Source organism: Dermacentor albipictus, chromosome 3 (genome assembly GCF_038994185.2).
Source record: "Dermacentor albipictus isolate Rhodes 1998 colony chromosome 3, USDA_Dalb.pri_finalv2, whole genome shotgun sequence".
In the NCBI taxonomy this organism is placed as follows: Eukaryota; Metazoa; Arthropoda; class Arachnida; order Ixodida; family Ixodidae; genus Dermacentor; species Dermacentor albipictus.
Genome location: NC_091823.1, coordinates 40,093,698 through 40,117,707, shown reverse-complemented (window position 1 = coordinate 40,117,707; position 24,010 = coordinate 40,093,698). Strand labels below are relative to the sequence as shown.

The 24,010-nt window shown below is 46.5% G+C and overlaps 1 protein-coding gene across 6 annotated transcripts in view; it reads right to left on the bottom strand.

The window, feature by feature from the left end:
• LOC135902578 (sodium-dependent dopamine transporter-like) overlaps positions 1 to 24,010 on the bottom strand; it is a 131,059-nt gene that overhangs the window by 8,956 nt on the left and 98,093 nt on the right. For all 6 annotated transcript variants that reach the window (XM_065432751.2, XM_065432752.2, XM_065432757.2 and 3 more), the window contains 10 exons: positions 18,660 to 18,800; positions 16,038 to 16,181; positions 14,467 to 14,581; positions 12,329 to 12,461; positions 12,096 to 12,230; positions 9,088 to 9,316; positions 5,057 to 5,304; positions 3,559 to 3,658; positions 2,830 to 2,930; positions 887 to 1,066 (listed from right to left, as the gene is read on the bottom strand). In XM_065432751.2, coding sequence (XP_065288823.2) covers positions 887 to 1,066; positions 2,830 to 2,930; positions 3,559 to 3,658; positions 5,057 to 5,304; positions 9,088 to 9,316; positions 12,096 to 12,230; positions 12,329 to 12,461; positions 14,467 to 14,581; positions 16,038 to 16,181; positions 18,660 to 18,800 — 1,526 coding nt within the window. The remainder of the gene's footprint in view (positions 1 to 886; positions 1,067 to 2,829; positions 2,931 to 3,558; positions 3,659 to 5,056; positions 5,305 to 9,087; positions 9,317 to 12,095; positions 12,231 to 12,328; positions 12,462 to 14,466; positions 14,582 to 16,037; positions 16,182 to 18,659; positions 18,801 to 24,010) is intronic.

Here is a 24,010-nt window from a genome sequence, read left to right as displayed (position 1 = left end):
TCAAACGCGCCGGTTATAATTACTTAACAGCGATATGTGCCGTAGAATAATTAGATAAAGCTTAGCCACCTTTTCTTGTTTATACGATAATACATTTTGGATTATCGTGAAAGTAATGCGCGTCTCTTCGAGCAATCCAGTTCAACGGTTAGGATCGTGCTGTCCGCCACAGGTAATATTATAAAACTGTGCATAATCTAAACAAATATAAAAAACATGTTCTGATAGGACAGGGCCCCGGCCCGGACTTAGCGCGCACTTTATATAGATGCGACTGCAAAGTAACGGAGGATACGAAGGCATAGGCCGTGATACACGTTGCTTTTGTCTTTATGTCCTCGCTTTCATTCTAGCATCATATGCTCCGTAACAAGAAAGTCGATCACAACACCCCAAGCAACTAACACTCGAAGTGATAAAACTGTTGCATTAATTTAGAACCTAAGCAAACGCACACTTCACTCACTTTAACTATACAGTGATCGTTTTTTATTTTGATTTCATTAGTGCTCCCTAATAGTTTTTAGTGATTTCTTTGGAAATACTTGTTTATCCAGTGTTCCGAACTATTGAAAGGGCTGTGAGCTCACCAAACATTTCACGAACAAAATATTCGCACTGCAACAACCATGCATCTTCAGCGCATAATTCCTTTAATGAAGCGAATAGAAGCGTTCGGCCAGGGTACTTTACAATGAGGACTCTGCTTACGTTGACTATCATCGCCGATGGTTCCCGCACAACTGTTTTCTTTTCCTCGGGTTAACGGTCGACTTTCCCTCCCCTTTCATGGATCCAAACAAAATTTAGGCTTTGGTCGTAAAGCATACAACTAGTTAGAAGAGAAAAAGTGAAGCATGATTAAAGGACCAGTGCCGTCACTTACGTCCCACCGGTTTCCGTCCGTGTAGCAGCCTGTGTAGACGATCTTGTAAATGACATATCCTGGAATGTGGCTTATAACTACTGCGAAAAGAGTCCATCCTAGTATGGGTCCCCAGAATGAGTTCTTGAAGAGCCCAGAGGAGATGTCGGGGCTTCCAAATATGGTAAACACCAATGTGACCTACGGGGAAGGGCACGGAGAAAAAGAAGCACTTAATATGGGCTTCATGTATACTATGCATACCATACGAAATACGGCTGTGCGAATATTCGAAACTTTCAAATAACGAATTGAGTAATATCCTATTCGATTCGAAGACTGAATGGAATACTCACTATTCGTAAGTGCGAACGTTTCTCGAGTACTTTTCAAACATATGAAAAGGCCAAGTTCGCTCAGTCATACATAAAGTTGGAGCAAAAGTACGGTAATTGTTTACCCACGCGGTCATAGCATCTACATAAAACATCAGAACTTGCGTAGTGGTGAAGGCTGCGTCACTTAGGATGCAATAGTTTACAGGCTATAAAGCGATCATTCGCATACTCTGAAGAGTCCTGTGTATGTCAAAACACTACTTCTTTGCTCGTAATACTCCATTTGTGCTTCATTAAACAACGTCTCATAACCCTTTCGTAGTGACAAAGCCTTGCTAACTTTAAGTGAACATTGTTTTACAATAATTTTGACAAGACTGTTCATTATTCCAAAACTATTGAAAAACTATTCAGAAACTATCCGAAAGCTATTCAATATTCGCTTCAATTCGATTCGCTTCTGGCATTATCCGATTCGTATTCGATTCGGTCTCACCCTTATTGCGAAGTCCATGAACAAAAGCGGATGGACGATACTATACTCTATTTGATGACAATCTACAAATTTATTACGAGCTCCATCAATGAAGTAACACTGCGTCTTCCTTCTGCGCTTCTGCGCTCCACCCCCTCCCCTACCCCGCTCACCCATGCCGTCATCAAAATAAACGAACGTAATTTACCGACACATCTATTAAAATTATATTTGGTTTGAGCAGCGGCATACTTCGCACTTAATCCTCTGGTTGTCACTGACTATAGTAGAATGCAATTGTTCGTTTCCCTCATCAGCGTTATGAATTATCATCAGCCTATTGAAGTGCGCCACAAAAGACATATGTTCCTCCTAGCGATGTTCATATACCCGTGCCCAGCGTGAACTTACTCAATTCTATACCCTATAATTTTCTGACGTCATCAGTCCACTTTTCTATCTACAGCCGACGACTACGCTTGCTTTCATACCTAAGCACCCATTCGTAATCAATATGTTTGTATGTTCTACGCATAACAGGACCTGCCACATCCAGTTCAACCTTTTAATCGAGTGAAACTAGAGTATCAAATAGCGCTATGAAACTTCACGATGTCAATTAGCACCCAAGGACTACATACATCCAGCTTCGTACTTTATGTACACGAACTACACAATTCCCAATAGTGAACATTCGCAACGTCCTAAGTGTTCACACTCTCCGGGAGACACAAAACGCCAGAAACCATCGTTACAGGAAAGGTTCCATACTTCGTTGTGGCCCACCTGTATGAACTGCGGACCTCCTGCCTCAACTGCCGCACAATACCGCTAAGTTTCCTTATTCAGTTTGCAGGCGGTGATGCAGGCGGTGATTGATACTGGCGGTCACATATATGCTGAGACTCACAACTGTTGGACTCACAAATGCTGGAACGACGTCCACGCCACACGAGCAGCAGGTAAGCTCATGCAATGCAGGGAGCCCTAAAGACGCGTATCCACCAAGTGGTGCTGCGCGCCACGGTTTCTTTCCTATCACATCTAACTGGCAGCAGCCGTAAGAAATATGCTGCTACGTGTGAGCGTGGCCTCCTCTATTTCAAACTACCACTCAGTGGAGGTCAAAACTATGTACGAAGTTCACTCACCAGAATCACACCTGGAGTGACAAATGACCAGATCACCATCCATCCTCTCCCAAGTGTCTGCTGAAGGATTGTGTCAACGTCCTCAGCAAACTGCTTGAACCCTGATACGGAAGGAAAGACAATACGAGGAGATTTGCCGGCAAGGAATAAGCAAATAACATAAAAAAATAAAAATTGTGGTTGTCCGATCACGTACGCATTGAATTAATAAATATTTATGTGTTTCTAGTAGGAAAATTACACACATCTATGAGAATACCTGACCACGATGCAAAAAAAGATAAATGAATAAATAAATAAATAAATAAATAAATAAATAAATAAATAAATAAGACGACAAATTTCGGCAACACGAACGCAGTGTTGTCTAATCTAATATTTATATCTTTTCTCTCTTTTCTTGCGCTTTTTCCAAGTATTTTCTTAGATATGTATCAAGGAGCTCAGTTTTAAGCCTTCTGCAATCTAACCATACGTTTTGCAGCTTCTTTTAATTCATCGTCTGTGCTCTCGATATAACAGGTTAGCTCTTGCCCTTGCAACGTTTTTTCTTCTTCATATTGTGTTGTCATAATTACAAATTAAGGTAATCCCGAATACTTCTCTTTACTGAACATGTTGCGTGGAGGCAACAGACAACACAGTGAACCACACTGCATCGGCATTATTATTAACAAATATTACGCCCGGTGTGCCCGACAGAGGCCGAAGAAAAAAAAGTAAGTTTACCGTATATCCACGTTATGACGACGCACTCAAGGAATCCCAGCAGAAACGCTGTCCAAGAGAAGACATAAGCGTCCATCACGGCCAAGATGTGAATCCCAGCCTGCATCAAAGCGAATGAAAAAATAACGAAGCATATCGTTGGTCATGCCATTCCACTTCTAAATTCGGCATGACGTTTATTCACTAGCTCCAATACAAGTTTTAAAAAATGCGTAAGAACTCGATAATTTAAGTAGTGTTAATAACGCCACTCATTCTGCATTTGAGAGTTTCCCTCTATAGAACAAAAAACACAAAGAACCGACTCAAATGGTTTTGCCAAGATTCTGTTTGCAGGAGTGCTTTTACATGCGCTGATTTGAAATTGAGTCAGAGAGAACTGCAGTAAAAGGTGCAAGACAACTACGAGCAAAAAAAAAGAGAGAGAGAGAGAGAAGAGCAGACGTTATAAGGAAAAAAGTTTAAAAGTGATGCTCCAATAGAAGAGCAATTTAAGATTTTATTCGTGTAGGGGCGTTGGACTCCCAGAGATCTTCCTACGTTCATCGTCCACACACGAATCTGGAGTCTCCTGGAATTCGACTTCTCTGCGCGACGACTGCGTTCAAATTTGTGCGTCCTAGCACACACAAGGGAGGTGGACTGCTCTGTTCTTACTTTTCTTGCTCTTTTCCGCAAAAAAAAAATAATAACGGACAACAGGTTCTTAGAGACTTTGGCACAGTTTCTGCGCGATGCAAAGTTGCGCGCTTGTAGTTTCTTTTATTTTTCTCACTACCCCAGACGCAAGTTTTCACCAAAACAAAAGAAGGAAAAGTTGCCTACTCTTGGCATGTTCCAATTACTAGCTTAGTTTCTTTTCTAGTTCATGCTATTTCGTACCGCGAGTGACCAAATTTGCGTGGAGCAGGAGCACGTGAGATAATGCGCCATCTCACAAAAAAACTAAGCAATTCAGCAAAAAATGTTCGTCTTCGGTCGCATACGCGAATAAGGAACGAGAACAGATTTTGTCTCCGAAGAAGCAAGGGGGAACACTCCAGTCATTTGCCCCCTGGTCCCTCCGTGACAGACTTTAGTGTCCAATTATGGGTATACATTCTACGCCTTAATTGTCAAGCTTATGAGAGCAACCTAACGTATTGTCCGTCTTCACTCTCTCTTTCTTTCTTTCCTTCATTCCCTCCCTCCTCCTCAGGTGTATAGCAGCCATCTGCCAAGTCTAGTTGCCCTACCTGCCTCTATTTCTTTTATCCCTTTCTCTCTCTCTCTCTCTCTTTCTATTGAGGTGCTGTTCAGCATGGGATGATCAACGACGAACAGTTGATGACACAAACAGTCAATTCTCGTTATCGGCTGGCCGACGTCACCCTTGGTTCACACTGCATTGCATGGAATTGGTGCGACCAAGTGTGATTGCCACGAGTTGCAATCAAACTGTACGACAGGCCGCCAATTGCAAGCGGTACGCAAAAGCGCTCGCGGAATGCGTACTCACGGGCGTGGTGAAGATGACACCCGCGGCGAACAGCACACCACACACGCCGAGCACGAACAGGCAGTAGCGCTTGCGCAGCTGCGCGCTGGAGAACTTGTCGAGCAGGCAGGTGAGCAGGGCGAGCATCATCTGCTCCATGCGGCCCAGGCAGAGCAGGGCCAGCAGCGCGAAGAACAGGATCGAGCACACCACCGAACCCGGAAGGCTGGCCAGTGCGGCGGGGATCACCGCGAACAAGGTGCCGAATCCTGCGCACGGTCCACCAGAACGCTGTTGCTTTTGGGAGCCCGTTCAAAAGTCGAAATTGTTTTGTTACAGGTAGGGGTGGGCGAATATTAGACACCTTGGGATAATGAATCGAATATTGTCCTTTTCGATTCGGTTTCAAATGAAACAGTCCCTATTAGGGTAAACACGAATATTTCAGATAACAAACTGAGCGCAATGAAGCATAGAATTGGAATAAAGTTTAGCACGGCGGCCATATAGCAGACACGCAAGAGAGGTTACGTGTAGTGGATCCCGCTACGTCGCTCTCGGAGCCAGACGTTTTCCGGCTAAACAACTATCATTCGTACTCGCCAACAGAGTATGCGAATAAATTGCTTATCGGGTGCTAATGCGTCATTTGTGTTTTAATGAAATAACTATTCGTAACGATATAATGAGAGAAACTTGCTAACGTTCTGAATATAGTATGTGAAGGTCGTTTTATATCAACGGTGAAAACGGCTGTTAATAATTTAAAAAGTGTCATTTTTCGTTTCGATTCACTTCTGACAGTATTCGATTCGTATTGAAAATGGTCTTAAAACATACTGGAATGCATTTGTCTTTCCAATAGCTGGTTCTGAGGCAGCGCATGTACCGTTTCTCTCGCTTTCTGTCTTTCTTTGTGACCTGCCACGGTGGCTGATTGTGGTGGCTATCACATTCCATTACTAAGCACATGGTCGAAGATCCACCGCTCTGCAGCGGTGGCCATGCTGCGATCGCGGCGGAATGGAAAATCGCTCGGCTTCGTTCCACTCCTGCCGCGATTTTCGATGCACGGTAAAAGATTACAAGTGTCGAAAACCAAACAGCCACCCACTATGGCGCGTGCCTTACCCTGGCTGTAGCTTTCGCCCATGTAAAACCACAAAACAATTCATTTTATTTTCGTTTCCATTACTGCAGCTATCTCACGGTGATGGTTCGGCTTGCTTTTCTACAAAGGCTGGTTCCTCGCGATTATCATGTTGGATGCAATTGAGACATGGATTAAACTTAACGTACAAAATCAGCGCCTACGCTACCAGACTTTGCACTTGGGCAGGTGGTTAGAGGGGACCGGGGAAGGAGATATCTCCAGGTTAATGTTAACGACATAGAGTTCTGCGACGTCCAACCACTTTGAATAACCACATAATTGTTTTCTTTTGTTTTTTGGCATTTCGTTCCACCGAGAAGTGGCCATCAGCGCCGAAAACCGAGCCCGCCACCTCCGTAGTAAGCAACAAAACACCGTAGCAACAGAGGCTGCAAATGGTAGAGCCACGAATTATATTTGTTAATTCGATAATGAGTCAAAGTGCAAAAAAGAAGATAGAAACCTGTGAAGTTGCGTAACAGGCGTACGGACACGTTCCAAAGCCAGCCACGTAAGGTTACCGCAGTCAGAGTAGGCAGTATTTGGTACTCAATAGCCGAATATTATGCGAAGAAATGTAATGTACACATATTCCGATGGCTGTTGTATCACTTCGCTGCCTTACATAGATAAGGATAAATGAAAGGCAGGCAGTTAAATCAGGACTGAGCCCGATTAGCTACTCTATACTGTCGAAAAGGGAAAGGGGAAGTAAAAATCAAGAGACGTTTGTATGTCTGCATTAAAAGAAGTATTAGCGTACGAGTTCTTTCAGCAGGTGTGCCGCTCATCTGAGAACTTGTTCGTTATTCCTGCGCAAGAGCATAAAGAAACTTAAACGAAAAACGCCGAAGAATGTTCCTGAATATGCTTATCATAGCAAGGCAGTTTTTGTTCGCGTTAGACCTCGATTTAGAAATAATTTCTCGCCAATCTGCGCAGCACTTGTAGAGGAAATCTAGCGCATCCGCTGCCTGGCCTTCCAGACGCGGGAACGCTGGCGGAATCTGGTACGTGTGCGTCGCGTGACACGTCTCCGGACCGCGTATCAAGCCAGGAGATACGGTCGAGGTGACATTGGAGTTGTGGAGGGAGTGAACATCCGGGAAATCAGAAAAAAAATGTACGCAAGTGAAGAAACACACCCGACGCCCCAGTTCAATGGTACGCCATAATGCAGCCGAGATAAAAATAAGGGCTCTTCTCGATCAAGCGCCGTTTTTAGGTCGCTTGCTAGCGCCTAATGGGAACGGATGCTGATGAACGGGTCTATGTTTTGTCAAAGACTTACGCACGCTTTATAGATACCGGCTTGCCCTGCATGTCACGCATTATTCAACGGCTGGGCAGTGTCCATAAAACTAATAATCTGTTTAACCAAAAACTGTACTGCGGCGAACGGGCATCGGCGACCACTAGGACGTAATTTTTTTTTCCCCTCTTAGGTACCTGCGAGTATCTAATGTCTGCGTCTGTACGACTAACAAGTGCGTGGGACGGAACGAACGAAATCCCTGCGCGAAAGACATACACATTCCACAGAGTTCAATAAAGAGCTTTAGCGCGTCCGGTATCACGGTATACGCAATGGCGTTTGCGTAATACCGGGTTACCGGATGCTGGTAGCGACATATTTTGGCGCTTTGCCTAACCACAATGCGTTATAGCCATGTTCTCGCTTTTCTTGAGTGTTGTTTTCTTAAAAAAAAAACAGACATTCGGAAAGCAACGAGTTCATGATTACGCCGCTGCCGAAAATTTACGCCAGCAGCGACGTAGACTACTCTTGGTATCTGAAATAATAGCTCTGTGTTTGCCTGGTTGAGGTGACACCACCATTCCGACCACTCACGTTTGCGCCTTCACTAACCCGTTGACCACATACGATACCGGAATACAAGACACGCTAAAACCCGCTAATAATGCTTTCCACATCATAAAAGCCCATTGACTGCAGAGCTTCGCAACATTTATTTGTTTTAATGTAGGAGCTAAAATCAAACAAAAGCATTACTTCAATTAATTATTTATTTATCTTGCTTTGAGAAACCTATGCACTGCGTAGACACTGATTAGCAAATTTGACGGCTCCAAATAGTCTTCTTAAGTAAAATGGTCGCCAGAACAGGGGGAGTTACCACTGCCGTCATTAACGTTGCTAAAGTATGCATGATCATTACGTGTCAATGTGTAAACACAGATCAGAATTATCTGAACGTTTAAGGCCAAGTTAAATTAATATTGAAAAATTATATATGAGAAATAGTATATGCACAGTTTGACAAATCATATAATCATATATGCATCTCGCAGCCACGCTCTGCACGCGTCAGGAAAGCGAGCGTACTACGACAACACCAACTACGTCACTCCAGACTTCTATTCCCGGAGCCTCCAGTACTCCCCGAGACAATGCTTTCAGCCAATGAGCTCTGACGTACGCAATGTCTCATGCAATCCTGGGCAGTCCGGGACGACAAATCGAAATCACGCACTGGGTTCCTCTGCAGCATATACATTCACAGACCTTGCGGCTGCTATCGAGAACGCCAAGTAGACGACACTGCTGGACATCATAGTGCAGTGCTTTGGAGTGTGCGTATCCTTTCGACGGACACATGTGGATTACAATTATCGTAGCTCGTTTCTACTTTTTTACAAGCATAGGCCCAGCCTCAGTGCAACTTCCAGTCTCGCCTCGCGTGGCTTAAATGAGGTGACTGACAGCCTACAACCACACGTGCGAGGGCCTGTAGTGATGCGCAAGAGGTGATGAAATGGCTTATAGATTGCCGGGATTAACGTTCAGAAGCAGTAAGTACCCTGCACCATTATAGACCACGTTCAGGCGAGTGTGTGGTAGCTAACAGGACGAGACTGAGAGGAGGTGGACGCTCACCTTCCTGCAGGAACTTGATGCATGTCCTGTTGATGGCCTTGGAAACGAATCCCAGGCAGGAGAAGACCACCACACCGCTGAAGAAGGATACGACAATGTTTACGAGCACCACGATGACAGCGTCGTGGACCAGGCCGCGGTATTTGCTGCCGCGTCGGCCCAACAGTTGTAGCAGACTCGTGCCTGTGCAGAGGCTCAGGGCCACCTGGGCTGCCGCGTCGTTCCACACCTGTGAGAGTCGCATGCCACCCCGTTCAGCCCTCAACAGCTCAACTCAAATGCCTCTCTCGAATATCAAGCTTATTTTGCTATGTTTTTTTTTTAAAGCGAGAAAACTACTTCGATGTTTCCTAACTTCTCGCTACAAACTCAATTCGAAGGAATTTGTTCTTTCGCAAATAGGTGCGGTCTACTGAAGGAAATGGAGGGCGCAAACACGGAAAGTGCCTTGTGTGTGTACGCATCGTTCTCGCTCCTTATTTCCTGCTTCCTTTCCTTCTACCTATCTTCCGTCGTTCTGCTTTTCTCCTGCTTTCTGTAGGGTAGGCAGGCGTCATTCCCCTTCCGGTGACAATTGCTCGCCTCCTCCTCACTCTCTTTCCTTTCAAATGTTTGTAACAAGTAACAAGTAATATTTGTAACAACAACAACAACAGTAATAATAATAATAATAATAATAATAATAATAATAATAATAATAATAATAATAGCGCTTCTGGCCAAATCTCTCACTTAGTTATAGACATATCACAAATTAAGTGAATGACACAAATTTGTTGTTCGAGAATTCCTTGGAACATTAGTGTAGTTAGGACGGTCCGCGATGTTGAAGTTTATTACATACATTAGAAATTATACATAATTTTGCGTATACAGAAGGAGGTTCCAAAGTTCAATCGTGGTTGACGGAACTTCCTGTGCAAGTAAAACTAGTAAACTACAAAGTGAAAAAGCAAAGTAAACGAAAGAGAGCACATATATTAAAAAAATAAAAATTCGTATATAAGTGCATGCATATATAAGTTCACTGGTAGATGGGAATATATTTAGTTTTAAAACAGTAATTGTTCAAGGTTTTTATTAAACATTTGCAAGGAAGATGCATATATCATATTAGCGTGTAAACTATTCCGAAATGTTACGGAAGAGAAAACCAAAGCGGATCTTCCGTAATTAGTACGGGTGATAGGCATGAGGAAGTTACGATGAATAGCGAAGCGAGCAAGGTTAGGACTAAATATAGAGGGCACATATTTGTGGAAAAATGTCTAAAGTGAGGTCATGGTTATGAATTTCAAAGAATATAATGTCTGTATTACAAAAATAAAGGCTAGACAAAGACGAAATATTAAGATCAACAAATATGGGGAAAGAAGGCTAGAACTGCGGAGCAAATTTGATAATGCGAACTGTTTGTTTCTGAAGTTTAATCAATGGGGGAGGTGAACGGAGTAGGTATGACCCCATGTTGAGATGCAGTAGTTTACATGGCTGTGTATGAAGGCGTAATATGGTGCTGAGAGTACATGGAGGTGGAAGCAGAATGTGGTTTTAGGGAGGGCACTTTTTGTGCGGTGCATATTTGACACGTGTTCTGAGCGATTCTTCGTCCCTGTTAATATTGTACTCATTCCTACCATACAAGCACTTACTGAGATTGTGTAAGATGGATTTTTCGAACATCCACGGTCGGACCATGCTGCGGTGCCCTTAGCTATGCTATGTTGGCACTTTGACGGTAATTACCCTCTCCTCCCACCTCCTTTCAACGATGTCTCAGAAAGTACAGATAGAATTATACACCAGCAATGAACTGCATCCGCGTACCATGCGGTGGACATTCTTTCCAGTGACCTTTCGGAGATGTCTGCGCCCACGCATAGTGGCGACGCAGCGTGAGAGCGATGAAATTGTTTAATCAATCGCCGGGATTAACGTTCCGAAGCACCATAAGGCACGACATTTAGGCGAGTGCTGGCCAAATTAAGGCAAAGTTATGTTTTTAACGTGCGCCTAAATTGATGTAGCCGAAGGCTTTTGCATACGGCTACCAGGAATCCTGCCTGTGGCTTCTTGCTGAGCAATGCGATAGACCGAGAAAAGCAAAGACAGGACAGGCGTTTTACTGCAATAGCCTTATAGGCGGATTTCACCCACTTCAAAGGTATCATCGTCACACATCAAAACGTGGGCCAATTTCGGAGTCCGTGTAGTCTAACACAATGTCTCAAAGCGCCAGCTGTCACGAGCGTAGAATGCGAGAACCTGGAATGTGACGCACGCGCTGGGCGTTTCAAGGAGTGACTTTGTCACGAGAGAACCACGCGAGCAACCATGGCCCAACGATTAGACCGATTAGACAATGATTGGGCTGTCGTTCTGAAGAACAGCGGTTCGATGGCACGATTGGTCACGCATTTATTACAGCATTACAGGTGGACTTCACCGCATTTGAGATATCTAACAGAAAACTCGGGGTGTGTTGAGCTTACTCGAGCGGCGTCGCAGTGTGCACTAAATCACAAGTTTGTAAGTGATACGAAGCATAGAAATGTTGCTTTCATAATTTATAGTGTGTTAGGTCGCCAACCCAATTCAAAGAACCAGCGTCACGGAGCGCCTCATAAATGCAGGTGATTCGGCCCCGATTCATCAACATCCGTACCGACATCCTGCCTTCGAAAGGGAGGCGTTTAGCCATTAGGTTAATGAAATGCTTCGTGATGGAGCGATCAAAGAATCGAACGGCCCTTGGTTGTGACGCACACACGCGCATCTGTACACAGATGTCACACAGACGTCACACAAATGTCACAATCATCACAGTCTAAGTGATGATTGTGATGATTAGAGTTAGAGAACAAGAGTTGATGACTAGGATTAGTGAGATTAGTTAGAAAGCTATTGGTGCTAAGTTATGGCCTAGGTTTTTTATCTTATCAGAAAGCCGACAAAAGTAGCTTTGAAATAAAGCTTGGTGAAGCACACAAATGCACAAAAATGCTTACGTCTGGTTTCTTTAGAGCTTTCCATTCAAAAGAAAAGAAGTAGTGGAGTCCATTCAGAAAGCCGGGGTCGCTGGTGATGGTTCCAAAAATTGCGCACATAAATAGTATTAACACTATGGCAGGCAAAATGGCCGTCTGAAAAAAAAAGAAAAGCAATGGGAGAGATTATTACCCGGGATCGAGTTAAAACGTTCAATGTAATGACGCTGATAGATATTGATGTTCCAACGCACCTTTCGAAATGATATCTTGCCACGAATGACGTTGAGGTAAGTAACAATCCATCCACCCAGCAGGCACAGCAGAAGGGGCCACGACACAGTTCCCAGGGAACGGACTTCGGATGTCAACTTGGTCACTACGTCACTGGGAGAAATTAGGCGTCGCCTCAGCACATTTTACGCTCTCGCGCAATCCTTGAACTCAATGAAAATGTTCGCAAACAGATAGAATTACAGCAGACATGTATTTTTAAACGTGACTTTACGTGATTACCTGTCGCAGCTTGAAAAGCTTTTACCACCCTAGGCCAGCCAAATGTGGCGCCCTTCTGATGCCTAATTTCTTTAAACAAATTGCGCCCACCGTAGGTTGCCTCGCAAGAAAAGCTAGATGCGCTAATATAAGTAAATGAGGTTAACACATGCCGATATAGCGAGGCACGTGATGTGACGTCATAGTAAAGCGGCTCGGTTGCTGTTTGTATGGTCTGATGACTCTATTTTAAGCTCATGTTTCATAACCACTGGGACACATATATAGCCGCATCTGTTCACCGCATGTTGAGCTATCAGTATTTTTTTTTACTTTCGGAAAAGCGTATGGACTCCTGCGCAGACACTAAAGTGCCCGCCGCGTACCTCCGCGAGCTCCGTTTCACGATCTTCTAGCACAGTAGTGGTCACGTGACGCTCCGGGTCAAAGCTTCGCCTGCTTAGCACCAAGTGAAATTTCAAGCGTCAGAGAATGCGTCTTGCATAGGCGACCGCTCGTATTATCGGGATTATCGCAAGGCAAACGTGTAAGCAGCTCAATCGACGCCAGCAGCTGTGTTACTGCCGCCGACGGCGCGTATGATGTCTACAAGCATTTCGTCGAATACATCTTAAGAAACTGATGCCAAGGCAGATCCAAAGCACAAAATAGGACAACGTTCTTTCAAATATTCCTTCCATCCTATTCTATCTCCCATTTTCCAGCACATTCCTCGACTTGGATACTCCACCTGAACTCGAGAAATTGCGTGCCAGCACCGCCCTTCAACAGAAGTGGGGACCCTGCGCTGTAATGATACCCCGCAGCAATTCTTGAGAAGGATATCATTTTCTTAAGCGAAGGGGTGGCGTGGTGCTCAACTCAATGACTTGAAGGCAGAGCTTCGAATCGAGGGTCGTTTGAGAACACGGGGGTATACAGTATATGTTACCGAAGTAATGAAAATAAGCCAAGTTTGTACACTTGCATTTGGAAATAAACATCGTGAAGTGACGGCAGGTACAAGATGGAGATTTGTTCACCATCCATTGCACCGAGTTACCGATCACGTGGCGACAACTCCGGCGCGGTTTTGGGGGACCCAGTGATGAATAGCAAACTAATAATAAATAAGACCCGAATAATACAGCACTTCTTCTCCTACGGTGCTCTTTTTCGCTTTTCGTCAATGGCCCAACCTGCGGAGTTTGTTATCGGCAGTATGAGGCGGTACGGTGAATGGTGGCTGTCGAAAAGTGAATAGAATCGAGCGCACATAAATATTACATTACAACCAGCGCGAAATATGACCCCAGCGTTAGTTATTTTCAAGTGGCGCTCGGACGCCATGCTTGCCTTGCTTGGCCATGACAAGGTACTGAAATGAAAGCTTATAGGCGACGTCAGTCAATCCGAAGCGTGATCACGCGAATTGAAGCTTCCGCACCACGGTGTGGGCCCCGCACTAAGCGACCTCTGCCCTGTCGTGTCCTCTGCTCAGTACCGAGCCCAGTTTCGAAAGCCATATCACATGTCGAAGCTACTGCTTTAGTCAGAGATTGCTGTGAAACAAAGAGCGTACGGAGTGAGGCAACAAAACTTGGCGACCTCTCGCGCGTTCTGTACGCCACATCTGAGTGACGCTGTTATGCATAGAGCGACGAAGAAACTTTGAAAATGACGTTACACAGCGGCATCACGCGCTATTCATTCGCTTCGATCGGCTACAGCACGTTGTCAGCGTTATCACGTCTGACTTATGACAGGGTTGATACCATTGTACCGCATGGGTTTCACTTTTTCACAAAAAGAAGGAATGCATCGCCCTGTGTGTAGTGTAATGCAGGAAGCCGTCCATGTACATTGTCATGAGTTCAAGACATTGCGAAAGACTTACTGAAAGTACACCTCGCTTGGTGCACGGACCCAGACGACATCGATGTCACTGCCGTTGCTCGTGAAGTTCGTCGGGATGCAAGGGTGGAACATCGATTCACCTGTGCTGGGACAACCTGGTCAAAGGAGAGAAAGGAGTCTGCGTTAGTGCCCTAGTACATACTGCGACAGAAATGCAGCAGCGCGCTCTGTTATTTTCCTTCGCTCTCATAGTAGAATATTCAGCTGGGATATTGTGAGCGATCTGAAATCAGGTTTGTTAGCACGATCGGTTCCGAGAAAGTGTGCTGCGAATCGCCCTGGCTTCTTTTAGTTTCCATCCACTCCAATTTTTAGCATCGATGAGGTCACGTTACTCCAGTAACTTTCATCTTTAATAGGTGTACTATGTGGTGGGTATGCATACTAGTCCTCGCGGAAGTTACGAATCAACTTCTTTTACCGGATGCTCTAACATTGTCACCGCTAAGTAAAGTGAATTAACACGGCAAGCTGGGCGAGTTGGTGACTGAACATGTTCCTGGTGGGCAGCGCAACCAGGACGAAAGACAAAAGGAAGTACACGATACGAGCTCAACTAATAAATGGTTTATTTTTTCATACAAGGGACTAAAATATACAGAAAATAGCACTTTCTCTATATTGTCACGTGGTGGTGATGTTGAAGAACACAGTAGCAATACGCAGTACTGTGAAAGACAAAACTAACCTTTATTGAGCGAACCTGTGCCCACAAAAACAGACTACAATTATAGCACGATAGCGGCGAACACGGTCGGCGATCGTCGAAAATCTGATCAGCGGGTCAAGCACGTCGGCTTTTATAGAGCAGTCGTCGAATGTTCCAGACTAATCGTTCGGACCCGCGTGCCTTCCACAAAGTTCTACACCATTCGCGTCAGGTGATGAAATCAGATAACATAAGGTTCGGCGACAACAGACAGCGGATAGAAGCATCGATAACTTTCCAGAAACTTCGGATACATGCAGGCGCGTCACACGCTGTGCGAATACATTTGTTAGGCGGCGAAACGTGGTTGCCCGATAAAGATAAGTACACGTGTCAATATTTACATCCTTGTATATTGTTTGAAAAAATAATCCAGTTCTGAGTTGCGCTCGTATCGTGTACTTTCTTTCGTCTTTCGTCCGGGTTGCGTTGCCCACCCCTAGGAACACGCTAAGTAAAGGTTACAAGACGATGTCTCGGTGGTGGCGCTCCGCCCTATAGGCCTAACGCAACACAGCTACATACCTAGGTGCTATGATTGAGGACGTCGGACGGACTAACCAAAAAATAAACTTTGTGTTTGTCCAGATAAAATGCGACCGAAGCATGCATGCTCCAGGCAGTCACAGCGCCACGTCTGGCCTTGTGTGCTGAATTCTGCCTCCGCAAAGCTACTGGTTATATTCGGTATAGGCTGCCGCTGTTCTAGAATTTTATCGCCAGGAGGATACCTACACCTGACTCGGTAACAACGCCGCGCCGTTATATCGCCCGACCGATAGTGAAGGCGAAGCCATGCCTAAATGGTCGCGAGAAAGAAGATGCCAGGTGGAAGCGCTTACCCTGTACGACGGTCTCGTTGCCACAGTGGCTCCACGGCAGCGTCTCCTGCATCGAGGAGAAGAGGTACAGCAGCACCCAGGTCAGGATGGCCATGTAGTAGACTGACATCAGCGCCAGCAGGCTCGAATAGGCGTAGCCCACGCCTGTGGCCCAAGGAGGGGCGGAGGAGGTAGGCAGACGAGGTCAGGTTATGCGAGCTGTTGTCACGCTAGGAGTGTATTAAAAATTTCAAACACAGTTTGTAATATTTGTACGTCCTCCTGCGATCTCGGCCGAGAGGAACGTCTGAAGCCGAAGTTAGAAAGTGAAGCCACCCATGTGCTGTAATAAAGCCACCGGAGTAATCTAGTTAGGGAGCCATCCGTGTAACCTACATTGCCGAGACAGAGGTTAAGTGGAAGAAGGTCTGACTGGGGCCTTGACGTCATCAGCAGTGGCCGAACCACGAATGTCTCAAGCCAATGTTTAGACAACGGGATTTTTTTATTTGTCAAAGAAGGAGCCAAGGACCTGACAAGAAGACTCGTCTTCATTGGGGAAAGCCCCGACAAAGACAAGTCCACTCCTTGAATGACACAGTGCAAAGACACAGACAAGAATGAAAGAATTAATTGAACAGCCTCCAGAGGCGCGTCTGCGCCTTTGTTTGCATGGTGTTAAGGTGAAGCTACACCAACTCGTCCAAATGTCGATTCAGGTATACAATTAAGTACTCTTATCAAGACACTGGCTCCAGCGACTTTCCTTATTTTGAACCCTGTTGGTTCCTTCAGTTGCCAAGGAGGCGCGTGCGACCGTTCGAGGCAAGATGGCAGCCGAAAATACCAAGCGCCACAAACCGTTCAGCCTGGCTAGTGTTGTCGCTTCCAGCAATTATTTTGCATTAAAATGATAAGTACTACAATGGTGTCACTCGTAAAAAAATATGAAAAAAGTCGGGCAAGATTCAAACCACGTATTTCACATGGGAGGCGGAGACTTTACCATCGCGCTAAAAACGGCTCCATAACAAGGAACTTGTCAGGCTGACCGACACGTTCAATATTCTTGGTAAAACTGCGCCCTATTTCGTATTGCTAAGATGTCTTTTCATAGTCACTTTAGCCGAATTATACGCAGCGCTCGCCTCTATGACACAAGCGGAACATACGGTCTTTGCAGAAAGTTCATTTCTTTGCAAAACTTGTGAGAATCGCTGTGTTGACAATTGAAGTCGAAGAGAAGTACGGCATCATAAATCGCGTGAATGCCTGCTTTGAGACGCAACTACAGGATTTGTGATTGCCTGTTGGCTGACTAGTGTTCAAGCTGCATGCTTATAATATAGCCGCGTCTCTGCCAACTGCGAGAAAGCAGGGTGTGCTTTGAAGCTCTAGCTCCAGCAGCATGCCATCCATCGCCATGTTTTTTCTTCCCTATTTCTGATACTACATTCAAACATAGTTGCACCAAACCAAGATGATGCCACACTTTCTCGCAAACACGAGACTGGGCACCACACGACGCACGTAAACGGGCGGTAATCATAAATTTGAATTTCTGTAATAATTAATCATGAATTTCTGCAACCTGTCTGCCTTTACAAGCAAACGTACCGGCATTAGAAGAATGACGGCAGGAACGATCCTACACGTGGATTAACTCATGCTCGTAGCCGTTAAGCGCTGCTGTGACGGCGTTTGCCGGACGAAGTCCAGGAGTACATTCTGGACACTATCAACTTTCGCCGTATTGTCGAATTCCTCATCTTGCCAGCTCTTATTGGCCCAGAGGACTGTTCCAGCTTCTCTGGTTGGCTCAAAATGCCTCCACTGCAGAAGTTGACAATATGGTGGTATTTGACGGTGTCCACAATAGGCATCCCACACCAGATCAGTTTCCGGCGTCAATTTTCTGACGCCGGGCGTCAGGCGATCATCGCCGGATGAAGTTCATCGCTTGGAAGCTGGAAGTTCACTCCATTTATTCCAGGCTTCACACGTCTGTATTTCATTCAAGCCGTACTTCGTAACCTGATCACCATGCCTTCTTTTCGGCAGCAGAGAATAGCAGGCGACGGGAGGTGCGAAAATGTCAGGCTGACCTCTCTATGACCATCAAAATAAATGTCACGTTTGTCGCTCCTTCATTTTTGCAGACAAAGCCGAGCTTTCGCATTTGCAGTACTTCAGCTTTACGCTCCCGATTCCTACGGCGATGCCAAGGAGAGAAGATGTCGCACCTAAAATCGGAAGGTCGACCGCACGCCCGTAGGGTCTAGAGCACGTGTTTGCAAAGCAGACGCGTGCGAGCGCCTTTCTGAGGAACAGCGGACTGTGAATGGATAAAGAGATGGGGAAAGAAAACACGAATCCTGCAGGCTGTATCTATAGTGCGTGGTGGGAGACGGCGAAGGCCGCGCATACTCGAAGTGGCACTTAGCACCGATCATCGGGAGCCCGTTGCGACGGAGCCGCAGATTGAGCGTACTGCAGGAAACGACAGCTTTTTGTGTCCAATGGCCACGATAACGTCGCGCCTCACACCGTCCGGGACTGATCGGCGCTTTTTTTTCGTATAAGAGGTACCGTTGGGAAAGCTAATGGAAGGAAGCGCGTCGCCCGGCACAGCCGCGCACTCACCCTTGAAGATAGGCACGAGGTGTCCGAGGCATTGTCCACCGCCCTTTTTGTTAGCGTGCAGTCGCCCGATGGTCTGCTCCAGATAATACAGCGGGAAACCCACTAGTACGAACAGGATTATGCACGGAACCAGTACAACACCTGCACCAGTGCGGGAAGCAGAATAAACTGTTACACAATTACACGAACTTGCGCGGAAGAGCTGAACACAACATCTCTCGCAAGAACACCAGAAAGCGAAATACAACCATTTCTCAGCTACTACACACAATTCGTCCTCGGTGTCAATAATTGGGGTTGTATTGGACAAGTTTAGAAGTGCTGTGTGTGCGTGCGCGCGCGCGCGTGTGTGTGTGTGTGTGTGTGTGTGTGTGTGTGTGTGTGTGTGTGTGTGTGTGTGTGTGTGTGCGTGCGTGCGTGCGTGCGTGCGTGCGTGCGTGCGTGCGTGCGTGCGTGCGTGCGTGCGTGCGTGTGTGTGTGTGTGTGTGTGTGTGCGTGCGTGTGTGTGTGTGTGTGTGTGTGTGTGTGTGTGTGTGTGTGTGTGTGTGTGTGTGTGTGTGTGTGTGTGTGTTTGTGTTTGTGTGTGTGTGTGTGTGTGTGTGTGTGTGTGTGTGTGCATTGGCTTAAAAAATTAATTATCATGTTTTAGTGCCGAAACTACGATCTGATTATGCTGCACGCCGTAGTGGGGGACTGCAGAAATTTGGTCCACCTGGGTTTTTTTAACGTGCGCCTAAATCTAAGTACACAGGTGTTTTCGCTTTTCGCCCCCATCGAAATGCGGCCGCCGTGGTCGGGATTCCCGCCCGCGACTTCTTGCCCCAACACCATAGCTACTAAGCAACGGCAGCGGGTGATGCCTTGGGCAGTGCCGCACTTCACGTACACGTCCTGAACTCAAGCAAAGTGAGAGCGTCTTCTAGGGCCGAGAAAAACGTAACTTCTCTCAACTGAAGCCGTTAAGGATGTGTTATGCCGTTAAGTAAGTGCGGGAATGAGGGTTTGGTAATGTTGCTTCTATTATACGGGTACTTTTAAGCTGACAAGAGAGTCGAGAAGAAGGTTGCCACTGAGGAGATTATTAACAGATTTGTAACTCCCACGGTATTGCTCCAAACGAATCGCTTGACATGGCCACTTCAACATATTCCCGAACAACAATCTGCTACTGTTTCCAGAAAAAAAATGTAGCCGTTAATTGCAGCAGCATAAATCACAAAGTAATACTGTATAGGTTAGGCGGAAGTTCCCCCCACCCCATTACCATATCTTCTCATCGCAAAAAAGATAATAAAAATTCGCAGTTTCACCCGCAAGGCGAAGCATCGATTGCGATAGCAAATTAGTGAACAGTGATATGAAGTAAGGATAGCAGTTTTCTCGGGTGCATAAACTTGTAATCATAGGCATACTAATTAAATTAACAAGCATGGTGTCACGCGCGCAGAAGCAAACATGAACACATCTTACTCGATCGATGACCGCGGAAGCTCGCAGTCAGAACGCTGCAGTGAGGAAACGCGGCAGCAGCAGCGAGCGAATTGGCCTTCGTGCTTCCACTCGCATCAGCACCGACTACGCCACGTGAACGCAGCGCAGCGGTGGCTCTGTACTCGTCACAGATGGCTTTCAAGATACAGCGGCTGCCCGGTGTAGAACGCGCGCCTCCTACCTATCTTCCCCACGAAGCCTTGCGCGCGACGGAAGGCGGCGCTCTTCCTCCCCGCTTTCCTCCGTTCCGTGCGCGACATTGAGCCGTGATCGCCAGCTCACTCTGCCACGCTTTCGCTCGTACATGCAGTATATGGCGCGCTGCGATAATTTTATCGCCCTTGGACATTGCACGGTACCTCAAGGCGACGCCGACGACAGAAAAGCGCCTGGAGTGTCTGTATAATTGTTATCGCAATAGCAGAAAAGAAATATCATGGGAGCATTTGTGGTTCGTACCTTGAGCTTGTTTCCGAGTAATGTTCACGTATGTGGTAGCATACGTAAACATACGTGCTACCTGTGATATAGCGTAATATGTTACGGCACGTAAACAGTAGCGAAGAGAGACAAGTAAGCTTTAAGGAACTGCTACGGGGATATACAAGTGACGATACTTAATACTATATAAAGTAATGCTGCAATCGTGGATTATGAAAGCGCTCTGCAGTGGGCCAACAGAAACAAATTAGGAGAAATTCTCAGTGCACCTGTTTGAAGAATAGAAAGCGCCACTACACTGAAGAAAATAATTAGGATAAAATACGCGGGATCCTTACGCTCTGCATCAAACGCCCTTTAGAAAAATCTGTTAAAAAGGAAGCGAGGGTGATACAGTTCCCGCCTAATCTTTTCTTCTATGATCATTTGTTTTGTGCAGTCGTGAGTACACTGCTTAGGAAGGCTCAATGATTGCGTGACGTGGTGACAAAAGGACACAAATGGAAATTTTAACTAGTTTGCGAAAACAATCTGAACGCTCACATCCATGCATATCTACGACAATTTCATATTGTGAACGAACGGAGTTGTAAATAGACAGCGTCCTTCGAATAAAGCAGGCAACCCCATTTTCTTCGCGCAGAAATAATAATGATAAATATAACAAATGTTGTCGATACTAGCCATGAAAGAAAAAAAAAAACTCGATGAATCATCTGAGAGACATTCCCGCCATACGAAAGCATGGATAGATGGATCAATAACTTTCTTGAGGTCCGTCAGTGCCCGCGATTAGTGCGCAGCGGGCCACTCCCACGTCGCAACAGAGACTACGCCATTCCGCCGCGACACGGGCCCGATGGACAGCCCAGAGCTGTGCTTCAAGGTCTGAGATGCGTATAGCTCGGTCCCACTCTTCCTTGGTGGTCCTGGCCTCCGGCGCCAGGGGGCAACACCAGAGCATGTGAGCAAGACCAACTATATCCTTACAGTAGCGACACGCATTGTGAGGGTGCGCGTCCGGAAGGCCGGGCATGGGTAGGTGCCCGTCTGAAGCCGCCTGTACGTGACTTCTTGTGCTCTATTGAGTGCTTTGTGCAGTAGTGGCATGGTTCTCTTGACTAACTTATAATGCTGAGTGAGATCGTTGTAAGTGACGAGGGGGTCGCGCTCGCTCACCCATCCTGCCGAAAGGGAGTCCGGGCTCGCACGGTGAGTTAGGTCTCGTGCGGCCTGGTGTGCCGTTTCTTCGTGGTTAGGGAGCGGCCCCTCCAATGGTCCCATGTGTGCCGTGAAACAATTGATGTAGGGTGGGGTGAGCTGATGAGTACCAAGTATTCTGCCGACGGTCGGGTATATGCTCCCTGTTCCGAAGAAGAGAATTGACCTCTTGGAGTCGCAGTATACCAAGCTTTTATCGTCTTCTAGCAGTGCAAGGCTGGCGGCCGCCTGCTCGGCCACCTCAGGACTATCAGTGTGGACCGTGCACGCGTTGATGACCATGCCATCTTTGTTGGCCACCACTGCTACATAGGCTCGTCTGCCAGGGTATCTGGCAGCGTCCGTAAAGCAGCATGCTTTCCCGGAGGCGGCTGCCTGTCGGAGGAGTGCTTTGGCTCGAGAAGTCTTCTGTCGATGTTGTGCTCTGGGTGCATATTCCTGGGATGAGGGGCTGCCCTGACCTTTTTCCTCTGGTCGAGTATTAGCTCGTGGCTGTTACTCACGATCTCCCGAGGCGCGACGCCGATTCTCTGTAGGATCCACCTGCCCGCAGGTGTGCCGGACAGCCTGGTGATCTGTGCCCGTTACTGTGCCTACGCAATCAGGCCAGATGCTCCATTATCCGGCCGACCTCTCTACAATTTCCATTCATTAAAATACTTCTTCACGCTCAGCGTGTTGCACATGCCTGATGCATCCAGTGCCTCCGTGCTCGTGTGCATGGGTAAACCCATGGCTCTCTTGGCGACATACGCCGGAGCGTGTCAAGAAACCGATAAATTTCCGAGAAGCTTCTTTTGAGAGTCCTTTGTTGCTTTTTTGAAGTTTTTTTCACCTAAACAGCAGCACTCGAGATAACCGTTACACGTTTTCTCATTCTGAAAGCCTGTCCTGGATGGACGGCATCTTCAAAAACCACTTATGGCGCCGTATCTCATATAGAGTCCACAGGACGATTCTTTTCAAGTATCTTTCCTAGCTTTCATCAGGACAACGGGGGTCGCGGTTGCATGCGACTTCGTTGGTTGCAAGCATGTGGTTTTCGTCGTACTTTTGGCGATAAAGAGTTATTCGCATCCCTGTATCAGCGACCTTGAATGTGAAGTCTGTGGACGGAGAGAAACGATCGCGCCTCTTGTCTGCTGAGTGATCCGGTTTAACTGCGCAATCGAGGACGCTCACCTTCGCCCTGGACGCGTTCGATAACCACCCCCTCGCATAAAACAAATATCTTGGGTCGGAATTCACAAGGCTTTTCCGTTCATAAGTGCTTCTTTGACCAAGGGCCGGCTGCCTCCTTTAATAATATGTCCAGCGACGCAATTGGGTAGCATACGGCCTTACGATAAGTTCTAGCGCATTGACTTTGTGTGCGTGCGTTGTGCGTGTGCGTGTGCATGTACATGTGCGTGTGCGTGTGCGTGTGTGTGTGTGTGTGTGTGTGTGTGCGTGTGTGTGTGCGTGTGTGTGTGTGTGTGTGTGTGTGCGTGTGTGTGTGCGTGTGTGTGTGCGTGTGTGTGCGTGTGTGTGTGTGTGTGTGTGTGTGTGTGTGTGTGTGTGTGTGCGTGTGCGTGTGTGTGTGTGTGTGTGTGTGTGTGTGTGTGTGTGTGTGTGTGTGTGTGAATTTGGGCCTTAAATCCAAGTTTCAGCTGGTGTTGACACGCGTCAGCACGAAACTCACGCGACCGTAGTGCACATCCCTCGAATATCAGTCGAACTTTTGTGGTATGCAATTTACGTCATATCCGCCCATGGAGGTTGCGTTCCACAGAGGGTGGGTACTCAGATAGATCCCACCACATGACAGGCAAATATAGTGGTGATTTCCAGGAAAGAGCTTGTCCATCGAGCCTTTTCGTAAGGTTTTTTTTTTCTTTTTTTAGTCGAAGTGCGAAGGGGCACAAGGCCAAGCTTCGATAGCATGCCTCCTTGGAGAAACCGAACAGATAGGCAGACTTTGCATCCACGGCACTCGCAACGACAGATCCTAAAGCGCCAAAGTACTTTTTCTACGTGAACGGATGCACTGAGGTTTGTTACGTACATGGGCTTAAAGTGGTCACGGGAACACAAACACAGAAACACCCGTGCACGCAGAGAAAGACAACTGCCGCGACGGCTAATCGACAGTGGCATTAGGCTCTGTAGAATGAGTTCACGAGGTCGGGGGTCGCGATCAGGCCACACCTCAATGAAGG